This window comes from Macaca fascicularis, chromosome 3, assembly GCF_037993035.2.
Source record: "Macaca fascicularis isolate 582-1 chromosome 3, T2T-MFA8v1.1".
NCBI lineage: Eukaryota > Metazoa > Chordata > Mammalia > Primates > Cercopithecidae > Macaca > Macaca fascicularis.
The window spans coordinates 157,699,705-157,716,740 of NC_088377.1; the positions used below are offsets into that span (position 1 = coordinate 157,699,705).

Consider the following 17,036-nt stretch of genomic DNA (forward strand, 5'->3'; position numbering starts at 1 on the left):
CTTGTGTATAGTGTTTCCTCTCCCCTGAATGCACTTCTCTGAGCCAAATTAGATACTGGTCATCCTTTCCATTGTAATTCATACACCTCTCCTTCAACAAAGCTTCCCCAGCCTTCCTTATTTAACTTACTTGTCTTCCTTTTTAAAGCTCTCAGAAAGTCATCTACACTTAGAGATGGTGCAAGAGTGTTTCTGGATTGGTAGTTCTTTTCCTTGGGGCAGAAATTAGCTAGTGACTCTCTTTGAAAGACAAGAGCTCCCGTTTGACACTCTAGTCATCTGCCCCAAAAGAACAGTAGCGCAGGAGCCAGATGCTGAGTTTTAGGTCTGGTTTGCTGTTTAGTAGCCGTGCAACCAGGAGCAAATTCCTCATCCTCTCTTGATTCTGTTTTCTTGATCTCTTACATGAGGGAGATGCCTAGTCCTGTTCAGAATAAGAATATGTGGGACACTTTAAAAGAGCAGCAGTTCATGAAATACCACCAGCTCTAGTAATTATAATAAATAAACCGATAGCTATTTTAAGAACATATTGATGTAAAGAGTCAAACTCTGTAAAAGTATTTGAAGATCTTATTCTGAGCCAAATATGAGTGATCAATGGCCTATGACACAGCCCTGAGGAGACTCTGAGAACATGTGCCCAAGGTGGTCAGGCTACAACTTGGTTTTATACGTATTACAGAGATGCAAGACATCCGTCAATACGTGAAAGATGTACATTCCTTCAGTCTGGAAAGACAGGACAGCTGGAGGTAGGGAGCAGTCCTTCCAGGTCATGGGCAGCTTCACAGATTTTCTGATTGGTGATTAGTTGAAAGCCTTATTATCTAAAGACCTGAAATCAATAGAAAGGAATGTCTGGGTTATGATAAGGGGGCTTGTAAGGACCAAGGTTTTATCATGCAGATGAAGTCTCCTGGTAGCAGGTGTCAGAATAGATTGTAAATGTTTCTTATCAGAGTCTGTTCTGTCAGTCTTAGGTCTCTGTGTTTATGCTAATGCTGGTCATCTGTGAAGCAGCATGCACCGCGCCCCCCCACCGCCCCGCCCCAACTCCCCATTTCCTATCATGGCCTGAACTGGTTTTTCAGGTTCACTTTGGAATGACCTTGGCCAAGAGGTGAGGTCCATTCAGATGCTTCTTGGGTTTATAATTTTATGTTTGATTTACAAAGATAAAAAGCTGGTAGGAGAAAACAACTTGCCCCTTTGCAAGATTGACTTTGTAACAGTAGTGAGCTACTCCAAAGCCTTAGTGTAAAAACTCTGCTGACTCATGGAGGTTCTAGTTACATGAGCTGAACTTTCAAGTTGCATTCAGAAATAGAGAATGAGATGGTATTGTTCCAGGATGTTTGCAGTCTTTTATAAGCCCAGTGTTGTTCAGACCAGGCAATTCTAATTTGAAGGCATGCAAGAATTTAAGTGGCCATTTAATTTAGAGGCAGAAGCATATTTCTAGATATTATCTGTCCGCAAATATCAGGATTTTATACACACATGTAAGTTTGTATGTGTATATGCAAGTTCTATGTCATGAGGTAAAATGTATTCCATGTTGTGAATTACATAAAAGAGAGTTTAAAAACCTCTGATTTAAGCTAAGCTATGTGATTAAGGCTTAATAATGTAATCAAAATTTTCATTTGGGATTAGAGTTTATTTAGCAGGAGATGCATGAACATAGTATGAATCATATCCATACTCCAGGCACATTCAGAACTAACTCTTCTGTAATGGAAAATTAGAAAGGGCTTGAAAAACAATACATGTTTTTGGATTTGCTTTTCATTTTACTATGGATATTGTAATAGAGAAAACATGTAATTGTGCTTCTTACACAAGACCAGAAAACAGTCTCTCTCTGTCTTTTGTTTAACCTACATTATTTCCATACTGTGTGAACTGTGATCATCAGTGACAAGGAAACAATTTGTTTTAAAAAAAAAAAGCTTAGTGTTGACGTTAAATATACAATTTAAAGACTTTCATTTCTTTTGAAATTGGTAATATGGACATGGCAAAGATGATAAAGCTTAACTAATGCTGGGCAGGTGTTTATTCTTTAGAGAGTATACTTTATATGGTCTAACTTAAAAGTAATGTGGGGTCCCTTAAGCAGCTGGGTGGACCAGCTGGGTTTGAATATGGCCTTAATTATGGAAAAAGGATGTGGTCATTTTCTTTAGAACAAAAGGAAAGGCTTCACTTCAACTTCAGGGCATGTCAGACTGATCTTTCAAGGAACAAGTTACAATGTGGTTTTGATTGCATAGTGACAAACAGAACTTGGTAAAGTTACAAAAGAGGGCCATTGAAAAATATCCATTACTTGTCCAGCTTGAACTGCTACTCTAGGCACTAACCAGTAACCAATTCCTCATGGTCACTGATGTGATATTTAAAACACGGAATAATCTGGTTACTGGTGGTTTGCCACTGTACTGATGTAAGACTGGCTACTCTTTTTTTTTTTTTTTTCAATATTGGTAGTTGGGTAAAAGAGCTTAATTACCATCTTGTGTCCTCTGCCATCTGCACCCCACTCCTTCCACATATTAGGCCATGTCTCAGCAAGTTCTCAAAGACTATTGTTTAATATGGTAAAGAAGAAAAGATGGTTTACTATAGTAAGGGTGGTAATACAGCTCTCCACTCCTCGCCTCCCTACAGCTTCAGGCAGAAGAGCGCAGGCCTTGGAGTCAGAAAGACCTGAACTCAAATCTCTACTCTACCGTTTATTAACACTTTGATCTTAAGCAAATTCCATAATCTCTGAGTTTCAGCAAAAACGTGTCAAAAATGGCAAATAATATTGCCTACTCTGTAAGTATTTTATATGGTTCTGTAAGATTTTTTTTTTAATAAATTACATTCTATATAAAAATATTTTCTAAACAAAAAACACTGAGAAAAGTAACGTTTTTACGAGAAAACCCTCTAATAGACAACATCTAGATTCTCATATCTGCTATAGAATTCTATCTGTTCTGATATGCCGTTTTGGTTGATGTACATGAAGAAAAGTTGGTTTAACTCAAATATGTAACTGCTAAAAGATAAAGTATATATATATATTTTTTTTTTAATTTTATTATACTTTAAGTTCTAGGGTACATGTGCACAACGTGCAGGTTTGTTACATATGTATACATGTGCCATGTTGGTGTGCTGCACCCATTAACTCGTCATTTACATTAGGTATATCTCCTAATGCTATCCCTTCCCCCACCCCCTCCCCACAATAGGACCCGGTGTGTGATGATCCCCTTCCTGTGTCCAAGTGATCTCGTTGTTCAATTCCCACCTATGAGTGAGAACATACGGTGTTTGGTTTTCTGTTCTTGCGATAGTTTCCTGAGAATGATGGTTTCCAGCTGCATCCATGTCCCAACAAAGGACACGAACTCATTCTTTTTTATGGCTGCATAGTATTCCATGGTGTATATGTGCCACATTTTCTTAATCCAGTCTGTCATTGATGGACATTTGGGTTGATTCCAAGTCTTTGCTATTGTGAATAGTGCTGCAATAAACATACATGTGCATGTGTCTTTATAGCAGCATGACTTATAATCTTTTGGGTATATCCCCAGTAATGGGATGGCTGGGTCAAATAGTATTTCTAGTTCTAGATCCTTGAGGAATCACCACACTGTTTTCCACAATGGTTGAACTAGTTTACAGTCCCACCAACAGTCTAAAAGTGTTCCTATTTCTCCACATCCTCTCCAGCACCTGTTGTTTCCTGATTTTTTAATGATTGCCATTCTAACTGGTGTGAGATGGTATCTCATTGTGGTTTTGATTTGCATTTCTCTGATGGCAAGTGATGATGAGCATTTTTTCATGTCTCATGGCTGTATGAATGTCTTCTTTTGAGAAGTGTCTGTTCATATCCTGACCTCTTCAAAGAGAACTACAAACCACTGCTCAGTGAAATAAAAGAGGGCACAAACAAATGGAAGAACATACCATGCTCATGCATAGGAAGAGTCAATATTGTGAAAATGACCATACTGCCCAAGGTAATTTATAGATTCAGTGCCATCCCCATTTAGCTACCAATGACTTTTTTCACAGAATTGGAAAAAACTGCTTTAAAAAGTTCATGTGGAACCAAAAAAGACCCCGCATTGCCAAGACAATCCTAAGCCAAAAGAACAAAGCTGGAGGCATCACGCTACCTGACTTCAAACTATACTACAAGGCTACAGTAACCAAAACAGCATGGTACTGGTACCAAAACAGAGATACAGACCAATGGAACAGAACAGAGGCCTCAGAAATAATACCACGCATCTACAGTCATCTGATCTTTAACAAACCTGACAAAAACAAGAAATGGGGAAAGGATTCCCTATTTAATAAATGGTGCTGGGAAAATTGGCTAGCTGTAAGTAGAAAGCTGAAACTGGATCCTTTTCTTACTCCTTATACGAAAATTAATTCAAGATGGATTAGAGACTTAAATGTTAGACCTAAAACCATAAACACCCTAGAAGAAAACCTAGGTAATACCATTCAGGACATAGGCACGGGCAAGCACTTCATGTCTAAAACACCAAAAGCAACAGCAACAAAAGCCAAATTGACAAATGGGATCTAATTAAACTAAAGAGCTTCTGCACAGCAAAAGGAACTACCATCAGAGTGAACAGGCAACCTACAGAATGGGAGAAAATTTTTGCAATCTACTTATCTGACAAAGGGCTAATATCAAGAACCTATAAAGAATTCAGTCAAATTTACAAGAAAAAAACAACCCCATCAAAAAGTGGGCAAAGGTTCTGTAAGATTTCAGTGAGATATAAGTAAAGTACTTGCCTCTATTCCTCGTGTCTTAGTCTATTCCTGCTGCCATAACAAAATACCTTAGACTGGGTAATTTATAAATAATAGAAATTTATTTCTTAAGTTCTGGGGACTGGGAAGTTCAAGATCAAGGCACTGGCAGATTCAGTGTCTGGTGTGGGCTTGCTTCCTGCTTCCAAGATGATGGCACCTTGTTGCTGCATCTTCACATGGAGGAAGTTTCAGAAGAGATGGAAGAGAGGAAGCCCCATCAATGAAGGTGGAGCCATCATTGCCTAACTACCTAATCATTTCATGAAGGCCCAGCTTCATGATATTGGTACATTGGGGATTAAGTTGCCACATGAATTTTGGAGGAGCACAAACGTTAAAGCCATAGCACTGGCATTCAATAAGTGTATATTGTAGCTATTAATATTTATCATAATAAAAATATTACTTCAGTTGTAATTCCTAAAATCTTTAATGCCTTGTTTGATGCAAAATATGTTATTCAGGATGAGAGCTTTTTAAGCTATGGTTTTCTGAGTGTTGTACCTGTTGTACTACAGGGCTGTACTACGAAGCATGTAGTGGCCAAAGACATAAGTTCATGACTTTTTGCTATTTGCAATATTTGTAGTTTTCTATACGGTTATATTCTGATGCTTTTCTTTCTATGATAAAAGGCAATCAGAATATAAAATATGTTATGTATGTACTTGGAACTGCCATGTACATACCTGGGTATCATCACTGACTAAACATAAGATTTGTTTGAAAGTTATATCAACACAAGTGGTAAGTGGAATTAAAACTGCAATTTATTGAATTTTTAGATTTGTAAAGAATGTAATAATAGATTCGCAATGTTTTCTTTTTAACAGATGGGCTTAGGTCACGAGCAAGGATTTGGAGCCCCTTGTTTAAAATGCAAAGAAAAATGTGAAGGATTCGAACTGCACTTCTGGAGGTATTGTTTTGAAAACTGCAACCACATTAGTAATTTATACTTTTTGCAATACTTCCTTAGACAGTGGAAATATTTTCAAGTTCTCCAGCATGCTTGCTAAGTTGCAGACCTGTTATTGTCTTTTCTGAGAAATGAATACAACATAAAGTGTTCTTACTGCCATTAAGTTTGACTTAGTAAATTGGACCATAATAACTATATTTAGAGTTGTTGGATTTGCTTGCTGTCTTTAGGATTTCCTTTGAGCCTGAAATACTGAATATATCTTCTGGTAGTAAATAAGTTTGTAGTAATCCTCCAGGACTGTTTAATTATTTATTTATTTATTTTATTATTTATTTTTTGAGACGAACTCTCATTCTGTCACCTAGACTGGAGTGCAGTGGTGTGACCTCAGCTCACTGCAACCTCCGCTTTCTGGTTCAAGCAATTCTCTTGCCTTAGCCTCCTGAATAGCTGAGATTACAGGCTTGTGCCATGACGCCTGGCTAATTTTTCTTTTTTGTATTTTTAGTAGAGATGGGGTTTCACCATGTTGGCAAGGCTGGTCTCAAACTCCTGACCTCAAGTGATCAGCCCACCTCAGCCTCCGAAAGTGCTAGGATTACAGGCGTGAGCCACCACGCCTGGCCCTGTTTAATAATTTAATTATTTTCTTCTTAAAAATTAGTAACTTCACATCTCATCTCTACATTTTCAGTAAACAAATATGAATACTAAATTGAGAATTTATATGTTAGTTATCAGGGAATGAAGTTGAATTTAGGTCTCTTTAAAATTTTCAGCTGTAAGTTACCAGTGAAAAACATTGAAACACTTGAATTTTTTTTAAAGAAAAAAATTAATTGTAGTGTCTTGGTTTGAATGAAGTGCAAATATACACAAGACATGTTAGTGGGTCAAAAATGTGAATTTTATATAGATCTTTAGGTTGTTTTGAAAGTACTACTGCATATCATATAAATCTAAAATCAGTATTTGAAACCTGTGCTTATGAATGACTGTCAAGTCAGTAATGGTAGTTCACAAGTCTGCTCAAAGTTAGAATTAGCAGGAAAAAAAAAATAAAGATAACTATACAATTTTAGGATGGCAGCTATCTTGTTAGGATGACTGTCATTTGAGAGCCACTTCTGTACTACAAATTTCCACCGGAAACCCTTTAGAAAACACACTTTCATCAGCTCTTGGAAATGTGTACAGTGTAATTAAAGGAGATTATAAACAAATAAAATTTTAGAAATTAAGCTCTTTTAAAAACTATTTATTGAATCAGTTTTCAGAAACAAAGGTAAATGTGTAAAATAGCAAAGTCAGTAGAAACCTGCTAGAACTGATACAATTCTTCAGTTTTAGGGAGCTAAAGTTTTCCAGGAATTTTTTTTTACAAGACTTAAACAGCTCTCCCTTGTGCTGTCTCTTCAAGGGATATAGAAGTGAGGCAGTATGTCTCTCATGTTTTAAAAAGGTAAAGTGACTTAACACAAAATAGTTTTCGTGGATTAGAACGTCTCTGCTCTTAATGCTCACACTGTTTTCTATTGTCCCTATCAGTTAACTTTACCGAAGGCTGCACTGCCCTCTCCTGGGCGTAGTTTTTACCTTACAATCTTATAATACCTAAAATCCAAAATCCAAAATGCTCCAAAACCAAAACTTCTTGAGTGTCAACATGATGCCACAAGTGGAAAATTTCACATACCTGACCATGCGACAGGTCACAGTCAAAATACATTCAAACCTTTGTGTCTTGTACAAGATTATTTAAAATATGTATAAAATTACCATCAGGCTATGTACATAAGCTGTATATGGAATAGAAATGAATTTTGTGGCCGGGCGCGGTGGCTCAAGCCTGTAATCCCAGCACTTTGGGAGGCCGAGGCGGGCGGATCAAAGGTCAGGAGATCGAGACCACAGTGAAACCCCGTCTCTACTAAAAATACAAAAAATTAGCCGGGCGCGGTGGCGGGCGCCTGTAGTCCCAGCTACTCAGGAGGCTGAGGCAGGAGAATGGCGGGAACCCGGGAGGCGGAGCTTGCAGTGAGCCGAGATCGCGCCACTGCACTCCAGCCTGGGCAACAGCGTGAGACTCCGTCTCAAAAAAAAAAAAAAAAAAAAAAAAAAAAAAAGAAATGAATTTTATGTTTAAACTTGGGCCCTATACCCAAGATAGCTCATTGTGTTTATGCAAATATTCCAAACTTTAAAAAAATTTGAAATCTGATACACTTCTGTTTTATTTTACTTCTGAAGCATTTTGGGTAAGAGATACTTAACCTGTATTCTTTTTGGTTCTGCTATGCAATTGCCAAAAACTGCTCATGAGATTTTAAAGCTCATTCCTAAGAGATATCATCTTTTCTCTAAAGCAAGTTATAGTCATTTTTGTTATGTCTATATTAATCATTTTAATCTGATACTTTCAGATGAAAATATATCCGACAAGAGCAGATCTCCATGGCATGAAAATAACCTTTTTTTTTTTTTTTTCAATTTTATCACACAGACTCATTTAATCAATTGGGTATAGTCTGAAAATCTAAGAGCCATAATAGTCTAGGGCTTTGCATATGGCCTGTCATTCAGCTGGGGTTGATAACAGTCCACCCCGTTGGTATTTCTTAGTAGTTCTGACATCTTCCTGGCATGAGTCCAGTCACGTTTCTCTTAGAATTCTTGATAATTCCCTGACTTTTTCACCATAGCTAAAAGAGCTGAAGCAGGTGCCTTTGACCTCCATATGTAGCCTCTTTCAGTACAGTCTTTGAAGTAAAATATTCTAGACTGGCTGACCTGAGTGTAACAAAGATTCCAGGTCTAGTCTAGGGCCACAGAACTTCTGTGGGTGAGGTAGACATGGGATTCCATGACCCTGCCCACTTAGCCTCCTCCTCCAGCTTCATGGTGATCCTTGACTTAGGACCCTGAGGGCTCCACTGGGTACATTTCAAAAATCAGAGTTAAATTATTCTCTACCTCTTTATTAGTCTGGCCTCTCACACAACCACATAAATGGTCTTTTGAACATGGATACTATTATATACTTCTGATGACTTAAGAACCCTCAGTAGTTTCCCACTGGACTTCTTTTAGGCAAAATTCTTGACCTTTGATGTTAAACCCCAACATCTGGCCTCTGCTTGCCTTTCCAGCCTCTTCCACTGCCCTTCCAAGCACCCTATGCTCCAAGTGCTTGATACATACTATTCCCTGAAATTTCGTGCCTTATTGTTGGTATTCTCTGCCTGGAAAACCCTACCTCCCACCAGTAGGAAACAAAAAGTCTCAGCTCAAGAAATACCTCTGAGAATTCTTCCCTGCCCATGTATGTCCTTTCAGGCCACCATAACAAAATATCACAGACCTGGTAGTTTAAACAAAATGTATTTCTCCCAGTTCTACAGGCTGGAAAGTTCAAGATCAGGTGCTTGATCAATCAACATGGTTGAGTTCTGGTGAGGTCTCCCTTCCAGGCTTACAGACGGCTGCCTTCTCACCATGTGCTCACATGGCCTTTCCTTGGTGTGTGTGTGCCTGTGCGTGTGTGTGTGTGTGTGTGTGTGTGTGTGTGTGTCTGGAGAGGAAGAGATCTCTCTCCCTTTTCTTATAAGGTCACCTATTCCAATGGATTGTGACCTTCACCTTGTGACCTCTTTTAACTTTACTTCCTAAAAGCCCCTGCTTTTACAGTCACATTAGGGGTTTGGGCTTCAGCATATAACTGAGGAAATACAGTTCAGTCCACAGCACCCCCTTCCCCTGCTTCCACATACCCCCAAAGTTGTTAGGAATCATTTTCCTTTTTATCACCTTGTATACTTATAGGAAGCCAGGAGATAAATACCCAGACCTCATTCTTCTTCATCATTCTGATTTCCTGCTGGCACCTCCCATTGTCCCATTGCCAGTGCCAAGGGAACCCACGGTGTAGTCCTTAAGGGTCAGCCTTCTGGGAAGTAGCACAGAGTACTGAGGCATGGAGAGTGAATCTGGAGAGGTGAATGGAAGATGCCGGATCAAGGTTTATCACCATAGTTGCAGGAGACTAAAAATGAATTATTAGAAATTTAGAGTGGAACTTGTAACTTAACTAGTCGAACCTTATTTTACAGATCAAAGAACTAAAACCAAAGGAAGTTAAAATGACTTGTTTGAGCCCATGAGTTATTAATAATATAATTTGTGAATGATTTCTATGTGTCACACACCAGTGAGCACTTGTAATAATTTTCTACTACTGCATAACAAATTACTACAAACTTTGCAAGTTAAAGCAACAACTATTAACTCAACATCCATTATTATTATTATTATATTATTACTTTTTTTTTGAGACGGGGTTTCACCCTTTTTGCCCAGGCTGGAGTGCAGTGGTGCAATCTCGGCTCACTGCAACCTCTGCCTCCTAGATTCAAGTGATTCTCCTGCCTGCCTCCCGAGTAGCTGGGATTACAGGCGCCCACCACCACACCCACCTGATTTTTTGTATTCTTAGTAGAGACAGGGTTTCACCATGTTGGCCAGGCTGGTCTCAAACCACTGATGTCAGCTGATTCACCCGCCTCAGCCTCCCAAAGTGCTAGGATTACAGGCGTGAGCCACTGTGTCTGGCCAGCATCCATTATCTTTCAGATTAGAAGTCTGAGGTAGTGGGGCTGGCTTAGCTGGATTCTGTGCTTAGCACCTCAAAAAGCTGAAATGAAGGTGTTGGCCAGGCTAAGTTCTCACCTTTAAGTTCTGGGGAAAAATCTGCTTTCAAGCTCATTCTTGTTGGTAGAATTCATTTTCTGTGGTTGGAGAACCAAGGTCCCTGTTTCCTCGTTGCTCTCAGCTGGGGGCTGGCTACTCTCAGCTTCTAGAAGCCACTCGCATTCATTGAGGTACAGCCCCTTCCATCTTCAAAGCCAGCAACACTCCTTAGAATCCTTCCTGAACCTCACACGCCTCCAACTTCCCCTTCTGCTCCCAGCCAGAGAAAATTCATTGCTTTTTAAGGGCTCACATGATTAGATTAGGCACGCCTGGAAAATTTCCCATTTGCCATATAAAAGTAACATCATCATGAAAGTAACACTGGGGACAGAATTCATAGGAGCTATCTTAAAATTCTGCTTACCACAGCACTTTATATACCTGATTGTACCTAATACTCCTAATATTTATTTTATTATTTATGATAAATCAAAGACTTAGGAAAGTTAAACAACTTACCAAAGTTAGGGCTTACAGATGGCAGAGCTGAATTTGAATTCAGAGTTTGCCAAAACCTTTCTCCATGGCAGAGTAGATACTAGAATGTGCATTTTTCACTCTCAGGGCCAGTGAACTTTGAACTGCACCAGGCTGTCGCCTCTGAGGTGTGATTGTTGTGATACAGACATCCTTGCGGACAAAGGTGTACTTTTACTGTGAGCTCTCTCCTTTTTCAGTGTGCCCGTGATTACAATAGTAGAGGAAAATAAAAGGTTCAGGAAGCCTGATAACGACCCAATAAGAAACACTATCTGCCGGGCATGCTTTCAAGTAATATTTCGAGAGAATGAGTGTTTATTGAAACGTATGACACGGACCCAAGGTTTCCAGTTTATAGCCAGTTATTTCATATTGAAGTATAGTTAATATAATTGCAACCATGTCATTTATCATATTAAGTAACATAATTATTAGTTTTGCCTTATCTTTGTTAAAGTCTCCCAATAAAACAGTTGCAATTTATTGAAAATGTGTTACTTGATTATAACATACATCTGTTCAGAATTTCTGATTGATTTAGAGCTGAGTGAAAACTGAAAATTCCCTACCATAAATGGATTAATACTTGTGTTGAATTCTATCACAGAGGCCCACGCTTAAATCCATATATGTATATCCCTGTTATAAAAGGGCAGCTTCCAACCCTTTAAAATTATGGTTTGTAGCAATGCCATGGCCATGCTTTTAAATCACTGCGAATGCTGGCAGCATGTCAAAGCACTCTAGTTTCTACTACTTGCCTTGGAAAAATAGTAAGTTTTACAAATAGTGATACAAAAAAAATTTCTTTTGGTAGAATAAAGGATAGTTTCTTGGTTGCTTTCAGCTTGAAACTGTAAATATGTTTATTTGTCTGAGGCAATACTTTTGGTAGTTTGGTTCTTGTACTTGCTATCCCAGGCTGTCTCTCTCCCTCTCTCCCTCCTTTCCTCCCCTTCACTCCTCCCTTTCCTTCACCAGTTAGATTTAACTCTAGGACTCTTAAGTTGTAATGTAAAGTTTTGAGTGTACAATTTTGATTTGCCATACATATTAATGTTTGCATATATATGTGTTAATGATGCTAAACTCTTTTTGTACAAACAGCATTTAATACAAATAACCCTCCTCCATCCCCACACCTTAGAGCTTTCCAATCTGCCAGTCCACCTTTGCATCTTTTTAAAAGAATCATGAAAAAGACTTTTAAACTAACTTAAGTCTGAATCCCCTTCCCTTTTCTTTTCCCCATAGAACTTTTCTTAACATCCTGTGGAGAGTCTGGAGAGAGAACTGCTCAATAGGACAGTTTAGAAAATTTAGAGGTTTGAAAACTGTGCTAAATATGGGAACTGATTTATATACTCTCTTAAAACTGTCAACTCAGTATAGCACAAATAAATTTAATAAACAAGCTGTTTAAATCTATATATGTCATCAGAAGTTACTTATGGATCATCTGAAGAAAAATAATCCACACACCGCACAAACAGCCCCTGAAGAAAGATAATCCACACACCGCACAAACAGCCCCTGAAGAAAGATAATCCACACACCGCACAAACAGCCCCTTGCACGTGGATATTGTGCTCACCCATACCCCGTTTTTGTTTTTGTTTTAGGTTTGTATAAAACCACGTTTTTAAAGTTCTTCATTTTCTTAAGGGTAGAATCTGGGTTATTTTAGGCTGAAATTGAATATGTGATAAACATCCCACTTATTCTCAGGCCACTCTCTGATAACAAGATCACAGTGGCATCCTTTTCTTCTCCAATTCCACAACAAGGTTTTTCTTTTAATAAATTTGTTGGATTGCTTCCAAATGACTCTAAAAGTTTTTATAGGTATTTCTAAAAGTAAAATGTTTTAGTTTAAATGTGGGAGATTCAAATATAAAACACTGTAGATTAGAACTCTAAGAAAAAGATTTTAAAACCTAAAAGTAGGTAACTGGTAATAGCACAGATCTCCACAATAGATAGCTCCTGGCACCTGGTGCTGGTTTTATAGTATGCTTTCTTGCAGAGTGGTTTGTAGCTGGCTCTTTTCCTTATAGAAAAGGAGCTCCAGTGTAAGGCAACTGGAAGGGATGTGGTCATCCCAGCTGTTTCAGTGATGACAGCTCTAGTTGAAGAACCATCCCACCCTTCTTGGGTCACATTCTTACCAAGGACTCTCTCACCACAATTCACCACATTGGAATGAGGATGCAGATGAGGCTTTTAATGTAGTCATGATTTATTAAATTATAATGAATCAATCATAGGTTTTCTCTACTTAGGAAACTGTTAATTATATGGCATAGTATGACTTCTTAGGTATTTCTTCTTTCTCACCACTACTGCTATTGGTATGTTGTTTTAACCTGATTTTACTTACTTATTAATAAAGGTATATTGGGTGGTTAAAGGCATTGGTAGAAAAGCAGAGGCTTCCTGAGATTGTGAATTCTTCTAATTGTCAAGACAAATAATAATTTTTAAAAATACAGAGTTGGTTCTTCTATAATTAGTGAATTTAACTCTTTATATTTAACACTTTCATAGTAAATATAACTTTTTAACCAAGCCACAGCTCACCATAGTTTATTCATGCTTCAGAAACCTTCAGGCTTTATTTCACTTGTATCTTTTACTATTTATCTTTCAGATTCTAAAATCTGACCCTTCTTATTTTGTGGTATTCATGTTGTACTGGTGTAGAACTTAGATTGTAAAAATTTCCAAAGTCCAGTATTTATTATACAGCCTTGATCCTTTAAGACATCACTTTACTAATTACTGGGATGCATGCTGTAGCTCACAGCCATAGAAGGATCTATTTAGCTATATTAAGAACTAAATTCCCACTTCACCTTTTTCCCCCCTCAGGAAGATATAATTTTAAACTTGATCCAAAAGCAGTGTGATAGTATAATTACATTTTTGTTAACCAAAGAATAAAAGTAAAGAACATACTGTAGTAGGATAACTTGCTGCTTTCCACTAGATGGGAGTATGAGATAACCAGATGTTAGAAAGATTATTTTATAGCTGAACTAGAATATGCAAGTTCTTCAACAAATTCTTACCAAATAAAGATTTCTGACTAGTGTGCACAAGGAAAGCAATTTGCCTCTTCACCACCAGTCTCTCTCTCTCTCTCTCTCTCTCTCTCTCTCTCTATCTCTCGGAATATACAAGTCAAATCTAATATTTTCAGTTTGCATACTGAAAAGTATTTTAAGAACATTCAGAATGTAACAACCTAAAATCTATAATTAATAATGTATTATTTGGCAATGAGATTCATTTGGGTTTTTAGTTGTTGTTTTTTCTGTTTCTGTTGTAGAGAAATTCCATGACTTATATTAATTTTAAATTTAGAAAACTTATTAAACTCTTCTTAATGCTAATTAATACATTGCATTTCTCTGTGATAGCAACAGTTTAGTTTTTTTCTTTTTGATGAATTCTTGTCACTTTTTTTCACACTGTTCTGATTAGTACCTTCAGAACAGTATGATTAGAATTGGTGATAGCAAGGTTGCTTTCTTGCTTCACATCTTAAAACTAATGCAGTAAGTATGATCTATGCTGAGTGGGTTTGTTCCCCCCGTGCCCCACCCTGCAGAAACTCTTTCTAGAATTGTTTCTATTTCCCTTCACTAGTTTCTTCTATTCTCTTTATTTTCCTTCCTTTTACTTCAGACTTATTATGCCTTTTTCCTAACTTCCTGAATTGAACACTTAGTACTTTATTCTTTCCTTTTTTCTAATTTGAGTGTTTTAAAGTGTAAATTTTTTATTTAGTTATCTAGTTATTTCAACATGCATACTTAACCTAACTATCTAAAGTTAATCCATGTTTATATAGACTGAACAATGTAAGTATCTTTAGAATGTGTTTTAAAACACTCAGATCGCCAATCTTAATTTTATGCTGTCGTTGCCTTGTATATTAGTTCCAGCTTAAATGTTTAACACCACTCCCTACTACTCTGTTTTTCTCTGTCACCTTTTCCAGCTTCTTTTCCTCTGCCAGACTCTTTCTTGAGTCCTTACTTTTTCCCTCTACACTTTCGCCAAGAGGCACAGATGATCTCTTTAACTCATAGTCATTATATTGTTCTCTGACCACCAAATTTATATTTCCTACCAGGCTACAGTGTTTAACCTGAGAGTTACATATCCTACACTCTGTGATACCTTTACCTTATCTCACAGGCATATCAGATTTATCAGTGGTTTCATTTTGGAGGCTTCCATCGGCCTTCCCCACTCCATACTGCAAAACTGTTCATCTTTTGAATAAACTGTCTTAATATATTATATTCCTTCTACTAATTTACTCATCTCAGAAACTTGGTTTTATTTTTCGAGGGACTGAGTGTATTAGTCTGCTCTCACGCTGCTAATACAGACATACCCAGGACTGGGTAACTTATAAAGGAAAGAGGTTTAATTGACTCACAGTTCAGCATGGCTGAGAAGGCCTCAGGAATCTTACAATCGTGGCAAAAGGGGAAGCAAACACATCCTTCTTCACATGGTGGCAGCACGAAGTGCCTAGGAAAATGGAGAAAAGCCCCTTATAAAACCATCAGATCTCATGAGAACTCACTCACCATCACAAGAAGAGTATGAGGGTAACAGCTCCCATGATTCAGTTACCTCCCACCATGTCCCTCCCACAACACGTGGGATTATGGGAAATACAATTCAAGATGAGATTTGGGTGGGGACACAGCCAAACCATATCATTCTGCCCCTGGCCCCTCCCAACTCTCATGTCCTCACATTTCAAAACACAATCATGCCCTTCCAACAGTCTCCCACAGTCTTAACTCATTCCAACATTAACTCAAAAGTCCAAGTCCAAAGTCTTATCTGAGACAAGGCAAGACCCTTCTGCCTGTGAGCCAGTAAAATCAAAAGCAAGTTAGTTACTTCCTAGATACAATGAGGGTACAGGCATTGGGTAAATATGCCATTCCAAATGGGAGAAACTGGCCAAAACAAAGGGGCTATAGGCCCCATGAGTTGGAAATCCAATAGGGCAGTCATTAAACCTTAAAGTTCCAAAATGATCTCGTTTGACTTCATGTCTCATATCCAGGGCGTGCTAATGCAACAAAGGTGGGCTCCCCATGACCTTGGGCAGCTCCATCCTTGTGGCTTTGCAGGGTACAGTCCCACTCCCAGCTGCTTTCACAGGCTGGTGTTGAGTGCCTACGGCTGTCCTTGGATCTACCATTCTGGGGTCTAGAGGATGGTGGCCCTCTTCTTATAGCTCCACGATGCAGCGCCCTTGTGAGGATGCTGTGTGGGCGCTCTGACCCCACATTTCCCTTCCACACTACCCTAGCAGAGGTTCTCCATGAGGACTCTGCCCCTGCAACAAACTTCTGGCTGGACATCCAGGCATTTTCATACATCCTCCAAAATCTAGGCGGAGGTTCCCAAACATGTCTTCTGCATACCTGCAGGACCAATACCTTATGGAAGCTGCCAAGGCTTGGGGCTTGCACCGTCTGAAGCAATGGCCCAAGCTATACCTTGGCCCCTTTTAGCCACCACTGGAGCTGAAGAAGCTGGGATACAGGGCAGCATGTCCCAAGGCTGCACAGAGCAAGGGGGCCCTGGGCCTGGTCCACGAAAGCATTTTTCCCTCCTAGGCCTCCAGGCCTGTGATGGGAGGAGCTGCTGTGAAGCTCTTTGACAGGCCCTGGAGACATTTTCTCCATTGTCTTGGTGATTAACATCTGGGCACCTTGTTACTTATGGAAATTCCTGCAACGAGTTTGAATTCCTCCCCAGAAAATGGCTTTTTCTTTTGTATCGCATTGTCAGGCTGCAAATTTTTCAAACTTTTATCCTCCATCACCTCTTGAATGCTTTGCTGCTTAAAGATTTCTCCTACCAGATACCCTAAATCACCTCTCTCAAGTTCAAAGTTTTGCCCCTGCCTACAGATTCTAGGGCAGGGGCAAAATACCACCAGTCTCTTTGAATAGCCAGAGTGGCCTTTATACCGGTTCCCAGCAAGTTC

General features: G+C 38.7%; 1 protein-coding gene across 3 annotated transcripts in view; it reads left to right on the forward strand.

Annotated features, from left to right (window-relative positions):
* The window catches only part of TES (testin LIM domain protein), a 51,203-nt gene that overhangs the window by 21,292 nt on the left and 12,875 nt on the right, over positions 1–17,036 (forward strand). For 2 of the 3 annotated variants that reach the window (XM_005550574.5, XM_065542489.2), the window contains exons 2-3: positions 2,677–2,829; positions 5,685–5,770. In XM_005550574.5, the coding sequence (XP_005550631.3) occupies positions 2,806–2,829; positions 5,685–5,770 (110 nt within the window). In that variant the 5' untranslated portion in view covers positions 2,677–2,805. The remainder of the gene's footprint in view (positions 1–2,676; positions 2,830–5,684; positions 5,771–17,036) is intronic. The other variant, XM_005550573.5, reaches the window with a different exon arrangement.